Source organism: Nansenia antarctica, assembly GCF_963989245.1.
Source record: "Nansenia antarctica genome assembly, chromosome: 5".
Lineage (NCBI taxonomy): Eukaryota > Metazoa > Chordata > Actinopteri > Argentiniformes > Microstomatidae > Nansenia > Nansenia antarctica.
Genome location: NC_137690.1, coordinates 25,056,942 through 25,067,123, shown reverse-complemented (window position 1 = coordinate 25,067,123; position 10,182 = coordinate 25,056,942). Strand labels below are relative to the sequence as shown.

General features: G+C 40.7%; 1 protein-coding gene across 1 annotated transcript; it reads right to left on the bottom strand.

The window, feature by feature from the left end:
• Positions 1–5: 5 nt before the first annotated feature.
• Positions 6–6,039, bottom strand: LOC308157916 (neurofilament medium polypeptide-like; the record flags this gene model as incomplete). Its single annotated transcript, XM_080531511.1, has 4 exons — positions 6–70; positions 4,031–4,545; positions 4,875–4,999; positions 5,254–6,039. The coding sequence occupies 4 exons, from the start codon at positions 6,037–6,039 to the stop codon at positions 6–8; spliced, it is 1,491 nt and encodes a 496-aa protein (XP_080387637.1).
• Between the last annotated feature and the right edge of the window lie 4,143 nt (positions 6,040–10,182).

Here is a 10,182-nt window from a genome sequence, read left to right as displayed (position 1 = left end):
CACTTTTACATTTCTAAAGGCATGGCGAAGGTGTGGTTTCGACAGAGCAATGACAGATGAGGCCAATCCCCTATCAAGGGCGGGAGATGTGTTTACCTGTTTACCTATTACGAAAACTTCGTATCGTTTTTTGTGTCAAATGTCTGATAATCGCATGTGAATCATAAGAGCAATAGGCTACAGTATTCCCCCAAAATAATGTATATCTTTTCTAATTATGTGGTATTTGTTCTATGTCTAATTACAAATAAAAACAATAAACGTGTTGTATGCTGCCTGTCAAATGAGTAGCCTATAGGGTAGGTCCGATGGAAACTAATGAAGGTCGGCAGAAACTGGAGGTTTTGGAACAGAGCCTTCAACACGCGCAAGCGAAGCCCTTTTAGCATAGGCACTGCTGCCCCTGTGTGGACATCTGTGGATATTGCTAATGTTAATGCATTGAACATCATTAAAGTTCAAACATCAAATCCAATAATAATTATAATTATTATAATTATAATAATATTTATCCACGTTTGGGAAAGACCATGTAATTTAACCGAATATGGCAACACAACTTACTTAAAGATAATAGACGGTGGACGTCCTATAGCACAGATGAGAAGTTTCAAACACATCTAGGCAGCTGCAGTACCTGGTTATATTCTATAATCTTGTCAACGGGTAATTCAGTTAATTGTGAAATTTGGGGGGCACTCTACTCCCTACAGAATAAAATTCTCAAAACATTTTTTTTTAAAAATCAATACTAGCTGCTATTTCATTTCTTTTTCAGTATTTTGTGATTGAAGACTGAAATAGAGGACTTTCCACACTTTAAATTCAGAGGGATTTTGTTGGACACTTCACGTCACCTTTAAGCCATTCTAAAGACACTGGTAATCATTCAAAAGTACATTTCCGTTCCACCTGACCTGTATCCTACTCTCGTAGTTCATATGAAAGTGAATGGAAATGGTATTTACTATTATAATGATTGCTTGTTGTGGTAGATCTTGGCAGACTGGCTACTTGAAAAGTAGATCTTGGTTCAAAAAAGTGTGGGCACCCCTGTGCTAGACTTTACACCAATTAAGGGTGTAATTACTCTTAATTAATTTACTTTATCTATCTATGCCTCCATCTTACAATTACCACCATGACTACAATCATCAGATATGGTTGAAACTGAGACCCTCTCCTTATTGATTCATTTCTGATATGGTTTGATACAGTTTTCTCTCAGTTGGCTAAGTGACTCATTGTCTGAATGGGTATGAAGTTTAATGAGGTGGACAATGGCAGTGGGGCTAGCAAGCTATCTGGTTGTGCCTCCAACATGCTGTGCTCTAATGGAGATGATGGTGCTGAACTGGAGTTAGGGTGGGAGCAGAAGGATAAGGTCTTTGAGCCAGACATGTATTTTTTGAACGACGATTTCTTTTTGGGAACGACCTAACTCACCTCAGAAAATGTAATACATACTAAAGATGAAATAACATGGTTATATATAACAACAGCTGGAAACTCCTCTTTGAATTGCATTTATTTCAGAACCCTTCCAGACACCCCCATTTACATCAGTGGGGCAGAAGAGAATGCAACATTTGATTTGTTACATTCAATATTACAGCACATTTCTCAGAAGTATATGCATAAAGCATGTGTGATTCATTATAACTTTCAGTTGAGTAAGACCAGGCAATTGCAAAAGAGGGATTCATATTGATTTAAGTGCTTGTAGTAATCATGCTGTTATTTAGAACAACTATCCACTGGTGATTCTAGAGAGAGGATTTAGGTTCAGTTTTCAGCTCTTTGATTGGCTGAGCTTGCTCCTTAGTTTTGGACCCAGTTATCTCATCTTTGCTCACTCCATCTTCAGAAAAGACATTCTCTCTTTTGAAATTTTCTTCCTCTGTCTTCTCATCAACTGCCTTCTCTTTCAAATCCATGGCTGCCACATCCTCTTTCAATGGTGATGTCTTAATGATAGACATTTCCACCTGTTCAGGTTTTGCATCGTTTTGGCTTTTAATTAGTACCTCAGACTCCTTGGTCTTGAAACTCTCTGTTTTTGTAGGAACATCTTTGGGATCCAGAACTTTCTCAGGCTCTTCCTCTGATTTCGCAATTTCCTCTGATTTCTCCTGAGTTGTATTGCTTGTTGTGCTTGGAAATTCACGTGCTTTGTGGCCTTGAGTTTCATTGCTCTCTGGCACAACACTGTGTGAGTCCTTGCTCTCCACAACTGCAGTAGTTTCGGTTTTATCTGGTATTATCAATTCCTCTCCAGCTGTCATCACTTTGTCTCCACTGCTGGTCTCTTTAATCTTCTCCTCTTTAGGACTGTCTGTCAGGTCTGATTTTGGTAAAGTCTCAGATTCTTTTATCTTCTTCACAGCTTTCATGTCATCCTTTGTTTCATCTTTTGTTATCTCACTGCCTTTGAGTCTTTCTTCTTCAGTGGTTTTGATACTATCTTTGTTGCTGCTCACCTTTGGCTCTGTTGGACTCTTGGATGGACTCTTGGATGCCTTTTCCATCTCCTCGTCTTTAGGAATGGCCGTTATTAAGTCTGGTTTTGGGGACGTTGCAGATTCTTTCAAATTGTTCTCATCCTTTGTTTCATCTTTTGTTATTTTCACACTGTCCTCTTCAGTGGTTTTTAAACTCTCATCCTTGCTGATCCCCTTTGGTTCTGTGGGACTAGATTTTTTTTCTTCCTTTTCAGGTGTTGTGCTTGGGATTTCTGGTGCTTTGTCACGCTGAGTTGCATCGCTCTCTAGCGCCATGCTGTGTGAGTCCTTGCTCTCTGCAACTGCAGTCGTTTTCATTTGATCTGGTATTATAGATTCCTCTGCACCTGCCATCGCTTTGTCTTCACTGCTGGACTCTTTAATCTTTTCGTCTTTAGCAATGGCTGTCAGATCTGGTTTTGGTAAAGTCTCAGATTCTTTCACCTTTTTCTCAGCTATTAAGTCATCCTTTGTTTCATCTTTTGTTATCTTTACACTGCCCTTGGGTATTTCTTCTTCAGTGGTTTTTAAACTCCCATCCTTGCTGATCCCCTTTGGTTCTGTGAGACTAGGTGACTTTTCCTCCCTTTCAGGTGTGCTTGGAATTTCTTGTGCTTTGTCGCACTGAGTTTCATTGTCATCTGGTGCCATGCTGTGTGAGTCCTTGCTCTCTGCAACTGCAGTAATTTTATCTGTAATAATAGATTCCTCTGCACCTGTTGCCAAATGATGTCCACCGCTGGTCTCTTTTATATCCTTGCCTTCAGGAGTGGCTGTCAAGTCTAGTTTTGGGGACTGTGCAGATTCTTTCAAAATGTTCTCATCCTTTGTTTCATCTTTTGTTATTTTTACACTGTCCTCTTCAGTGGTTTTGAAACTCTCATCCTTGCTGCTCACCTTTGGTTCTGTGGGAATAGGTTCCGTTTCCTCCTTTTCAGGTGTTGTGCTAGGGAGTTCTGGTGCTTTGGTGTCCTCTGATGACTTCAAAGGCTCCCAAATCGTTGGAGTAGTTTTCATCTCTGTCGTAACCGCAGTGGATGTTTTGTCAGTGAATGTCTCCTCTGAGAGCACAGGGACAGCCTCCTCTTGTACTGTAACAGTGCTGGCTGGCTCTGTACTCTGGTCTGTATCTTTGAGCTCCTTCAGGTCGGTAGACTCCAACTCAGGTTTTTGCTCTAGCAGAGGAGTTATGTCCTTGTTTAGATCTACCTCTTTTCTCTCTATTAATGGACTTTCCTTTAATGGACTCTCTTTTTTGCTACCCTGCTTTTCCTCTGCTGAGGCACTCTCCTCTTTCAGGTCAAGATCTTTTTTCTCCTCAAAGGCACATTGTTTTAGGCTATCCTCTGTCTCCGATTTTTTGGGCTCTTTTGAGATTTCATCGTCAATGGGAGCCTCGATTTGTGAATCTTTGTGAATCTCTCCTTTTGAGGAATCATCTTTTTGGAATTGCTCACTATCTATATACTCTTCTGTGTTAAGTTGATCCTTTTCTTCGTCACTGGTGGCCTCAACTGATTTAACCTCACTCTGTATAGGTTTGTCAGTGTCCTCCTTCCTCTCAACTGCCTCTGCCTCATCCGCTATTTCCTCTTTTCCTTCATCACCCTCTTCTGACTCTGCAGGGCTAACTTCACCTCCATGCTTCATGGATGTTTCTACCTGCTGATCTTCAGCCTCCTTTTCATCCTCTTTCTCTGGGGCCTCCTCACAGAGACCAGACTTATCTTCCTCCTCCTCCTCCTTTTCCTCATTCCTTCCCCTCTCAGATTTGTCATGTTCCTCCCCCTTCCTCTGATACACTTCTTCTCCTCCAACTGTGTCCTCTGACCTTGTCTCCTCAAACTCAGACATCTCTACTTGTCTGATGGTCTCTGTGATGATCTCTTCCACAAACTTCTGGGGCTCGGCTCTCCTGGTGGGCCCCCCCTGCTGGGGCAGGCATGGGAGAGTGTAGATGGGGGACTGGCGGTAGATGTTTGGCATTGAGATGTAGGTGTCAGAGATGGTGGACAGACGACTCTCCTCACCCTCCAGGAGTTCCCTACAGGTAGAGACATAATTAGGTCTTCATTTATAAAAGTTACAGTTGTATTTATTCATTTGTCCTGTAAAGCACATTGTACAGTATGCATGAAATCATTGATTGAATGAGTGTAAAATTGTGAGATCATGAGTCATTTATGGTCTGTTCATTTAAGTCATTCATTAAACAGTGTAATTAATAGTTTCATGTTGTCAAGTGTAATTTTCTTGTTCAGGTATTATTATTATTTAGTCTATAGTAGTTATAGTGGTCTCTTACTGTCTTTGAAAGTCACTATGAATTATTGTAATTTGTACCGGCTGAGACATGCAAGGCAAAAGTTTTACCTGAAGGAAAGAATCTCCACATCCAAAGCCATGTTTACATTCAGCAGGTCCTGGTGTTCCCGCAGGTGACCGGACATGTCACATTTGGCATTTGTCAGCTCATTCTCCAGCTGTCTGATGGTATCCTGGATAAAAACAATCAAGACATGGGTTTAATCTCATCAGCCTCTGAGGCTATTAGGCCTAGGCCTTTAATAAAAAGGTGAAGAAAGTTCATCCTCTAAGTGTAGGCCTACAGGGCAGGCCCAAACGGTGCATTAACTTAGGAGGGTACTCGTATATGAGTCTTTAATACGGAAATACATCTTTATAATGATTTTATGGATTTATTTACAGTGGGTAGAGTTAGGCCTACACAATAAATCGCAGCATACTGTACCTGGTAATCAACCATTTCTGCATTGTGGCAGTTCTCCAGCTCGTCAAGTTGCTTTGCCAGTGCCTCTCTCGTGCCTTTTGCACAGTCCAATTCCATGTTCTTTTCTTGCAGGCGCCATTTGTGCTCCTGGATCTCTTGTTTGGTCGCCTTCAGTGCTTCTCTCTTTGTCTCAGCAGCTTTGTTCAACTTTGCAAACTGGGCATGGAAACATGTGTCTGCTTGCTGGATGTCTGATACGGATTGACCTTCTAATTGTGCCCGGATCTCCCTGAGAGCTGCAGTGATGTCTGGCTTGTCAAAGTGGTGTGCTTCGACCTTTAGCTGAGTCTCTTGTATCTGGGCCAACATCTCTGACACCTCAATCTCATGGTTTTTCTTCAAGAAATGTATCTCATCCACCATTGACTGGGCTTTCTTGTCCAGCTGAAGCTTAGCCAAATATGTGTTGTTGATGTCCTTTTTCAGCACTATAATGTTGCTCTCAGCGTCTGATCTGCTACATGCCTCTTGGTCATATTTTGCCCTCAAGTTGAGGAGATCTTCCTCCAGGACCTGATGTTCTATTTCAATCTGACACTTCTGAAGAGTGATGTCATTGACTTGTTTTCTCAGATCCCTTATCTCCGGTTCGTACTTCTGTGCCAAAGACGAAGAGGATTGTGCCTTCTGCCTAATGTCCTCAATTTCGCTCTCTAGCAATTGATTCTGATGCTCCAAATCACGCACCTTTTCGATAAACCCAGCAAAACGGTCATTCAGCCCATGGAGCAATTCCTTCTCGTTCATTTTCTGTTTATCTAAATCTAAGCTCTCTGATGCTCTCAAAACCGAGCCAAACTCTCTCTTCTGCAGTGCATTGCCTCTGTTCAGAGATGCGGCTGCTGCCTCAAAAATCCTTGAAGTCTGTTGCGATGCAGTGGAGAACCCAGTCAGTTTTGTCTGGTATCGTGAATAGGATTGAGTTGTTCTATGAGGAGAACCCGATTCAAACTCCATTCTGTGGCTCATGGTGTTGCTGTGTAGAACAGCAGTGAAGATGTGAAGGATAGGCGATGCCTCAAGCCTTTTATACCTCCCTCTTCCACTCAAGCTGCAGAATCAAACTGTTCATGCTGCTGAAAATGTATAGAATCAGCTGGTTGCCAGACTGTCTGTCAGTGCACGCGTTCTGTCCATCACTTCTTTTCCTTTTTTGTTACAGACAGCTGTGACGTAGCTCATCATTTACCTTTAAACGTCTGAAGCTGCACAATGAGACCCCACAGTTGTCTTGAGTCATTGATAATGCTATTTGTGGATTGGTGAAGTACGTGACAAATAAATACTTTAGGCCTCTACTGTACTGCAACAGTTTCAACCAGGATGCCCAAGATACTCAGAGACCTATGTTGTAAACACAATAACAGCATCTATATCAATGCATTTACTTGTGTTAGATCTTACTGATTGTCTAGCAACATTTATGCTTCTGTCACTCAGACACACACATGACACAGACCCACACACACACATATACTCTATTCTCAGGTCACTCAGACACACACATTCTGTTCCTTCCAGGTCAGCCTGCTCTTCAGGGTTAGCAATAACGCCACAATATACAGCAATAACGCCACAATATACAGCAATAACGCCACAATATACAGATTCGGGAGGTTGTTATCTTAAGGCCTTGGGGGTGGTAGGCGCCAGGGCACAGACAGAGGGTGGTCAAGATAGATGGGTTAAGCTGCCGAGGAGTCAATCTGTCCTTGGTAGAGAGAGTATTTAAGCCTGTCTGTATTTCATAATGATGTCGTGGAATGCCGGATGCTGTGGTACTGTGCTGATGAACCATTCGCTGACTGTCTTAATAAATCAAGTACAGAGATTCCGACCCGTGTTGAACATTCTATTTTCTTGTCAAATCGTGTATGCTGCGCACCTGATCTATTCTGAGATGACACAACGCATTTAAGATCACGAAATCCTCGATAGATCGATCCATAACATCTAATTACCGACAAGAAGATTCTACACTTGGTTCATCCCTATCTCAGTGCAAGTGGATGCACGTAAGCGTTAATAACAGTCTGAAAACTTCAGTAAATTAAGCACATCTATATTCTATAATCAGTCTATCCAGATTATAGACCTGTGTAAAGGTTTGTAGACCTTTGTGTTAATTATTATTGGTTGGTGGAGTATAGTCAATTTGACATAAGCTCTCATTTCACAGCACCTTTTTAAAAATTGACAAGTCTACAAGAGGAAAGGATGAGTCAGCTTGGCACGCTGAAAAGCCAATGCAAATGTCCTGGATGGGTTCCAACTCTGCAGACTTCACACCTTGTACCAAGCCCTATACAGTATCTGGTATATGTTTGAGTGAATAATAGAAATTGGAATATTATATGACTGATATTACTTTCCTGATTATACATTTTCCTTAGTTTTACCAAGGAGTTATATTCTGACACATAAAACATGTAGGCTAATGTTTGGAAAATGTAGCAAACTATTTCTCTTGAATTGTGTCCACAAATCTGTTTAAATCTGTGTTAGTGTGTTAATCTGTGTCCCTCAAAACCTGCGACATCTGTGGCATTGTGCTGTGTGATAAAACTGCACATTTTAGAGTGACCTTTTATTGTGACCAGCCTAAGGCACATCTGTGCAATAATCATGCTGTCTAATCAGCATTTGGACCAGGCGATCAGGCTCATGAACAAGCCCACTGTAGACAATTGACTATCTTCCCCAAACACTGCACATGTATACGGACTACAGAAACCTTAAGCTCACAGACACTTTTCTACTGAACTATCTATTATCACTATTTGCACCCCTAGTGTATCCTGTCTTACCTGTACCTTTATCTTGTATTATGCCTATTATTTTTGTTACTTATATGGCCTACAGCAAGTTCAATGTGTTTCACTGGCGATCATTGTTGATGACCCCTTCTTTCCCAACCAGAGTCGTACCTTTCCTGACCTCATAAGGTGAGATGAGTAGACCTCTCTAACCTGTAAGTGTGTGTGTGTGTGTGTGTGTGTGTGTGTGTGTGTGTGTGTGTGTGTGTGATGACTAATTGTGGGACTACATGAATTGCTGAAAGATGAGGCAACAAGTGTACTTGTTTTGCATGTTTTAAAACATTTTCTATAATTGCAGTTACAGTGACTTCATTCATTATTTTCATAACTATATGATTAAAATTAGGAAACGACAGCACCTCTGAGATAGTGTTTTAGGAAACAAAAACTTGAATTTGTTTTTTCACCTTCTCTCACTGTAGGTATGACAATATATTTAAAGCGTTTGACTGCTGACCACCACAAACTATTTAAGCACTTGTATCAAACATAGAAACTTGATACCAAAGCATCATTATATGATCCATTACCCATCTTCTATAAGGACAATTGGGCCCTTATTACATATGTGGTGTATGAGGTTTGAAGCGAAACACAAGCTGTTTAAAGATTATTTTAAAAAACTCAAAAACATAACCAAATCACTTACTAAAAAGCATCAGATGGCCATTGCTTATCACTGGGAAACATTCACCCTCAAACAAAACAAGTACAGGCCAATTAAATATTTTTCCCTCTGAGATGAGAATGTGGTCAACAATTAAATGCTTGAAATGATCTTGTTGAAAGATGTTTTCTCAACTAGTTGGGTTAAAGTTGATGGTGTAGTATGAAGCTAGACTTGTTATTTGCAGTACAATAGAAGAAGAAATGCCAGTCTTTTGTCAAATAAGTGATATACCTTTGGTTGAAGACTTTTGGTTGTGACTTCAAGCAGGCTCTGTCCTTGTCCAACCTCGCTCTCCTTGGCCATCTCCTGCTTGGCCAGCTCCCTGTCTGTGAGAGGTTAAGAGACGGCCAATGAGACCATTTCTCTTAGCTGTCTCTGCTTTTTTTGTCTTGGCAACATTTGTATTTAACTCACAAAGTGTCACGTTATTTTTTTAGCATGCTGGAAAGAGTTGTTGGGGTGAGGGGGTGTGATGTGTAAGTCGAACACTTCCTTTCAAGAATTGCCAGAATTGCCTCAGCCTTGAAATATCTGAAATAGAAGAACTGTCTTATCATTCGTGTAGATAAAATATAAATTACTTTGAGGTCATTTGAGAAGCCAATAGAATCATGCTAGCAGATAATGGCGGGCATACCTGTATTTTGTTACCCTTTAGGGAAAGCCCTTTCCATGCTCTCTCTGGCAAACTCCAGGTTTGCTGCCATTAGTCTTTGCTTTTCAATATTCTCCCTCTCTCTCTCCATTTCTCTCTCGACTTCTAACCTCTTTGTCTCTTCCACTTCTTTCGCTTCCATTTCTTTCTCCTTTTCAATCTTCTCCTTCTCTCTCTCCATTTCTGTTTTCATCCTCTTCACATCATCTTCTGTAATCTTTCTCATCTGTTTCACCTGTTGCTCCATCCTCTCTTTCCATTCTTTCACTTCCATTTCTTTCTCCTCTAGGATTCTTTATAATATTATTATAAATACGTTACAATACCCAAGCAGTACACTTTAATGGAAAGTGTAAGAAGCGAAATACAGTAAAATTCATTTGATTCCTTAAATTCCCTCTTAATGGGACTGTAACAGCTCCATTGTTTGTTCGTTTTACCAAATTATAATAATAAAAATTACAATATTTAAAATCCCCATATCTATTCATCTCTCATTCCGATCATTAAAGCATTAAAGCCCTCGAAAATAATATCATGATCAAAATGTGTGTCATTCAACAGCAGATCTACGCTACTTGGCACGTGCACATTTTCTGTGAGTGCGCAAGAGAATGGGATGACCTCACTTTGCCTTTGTGGAGTCCAAATTGATCAATCTTCAAGCCTTAATCTGTTCCCCCTCAAACATGTGTATGAAGCATATGCATCTCAGTCACTGATTTGATTGATGTACATCTGTTTCT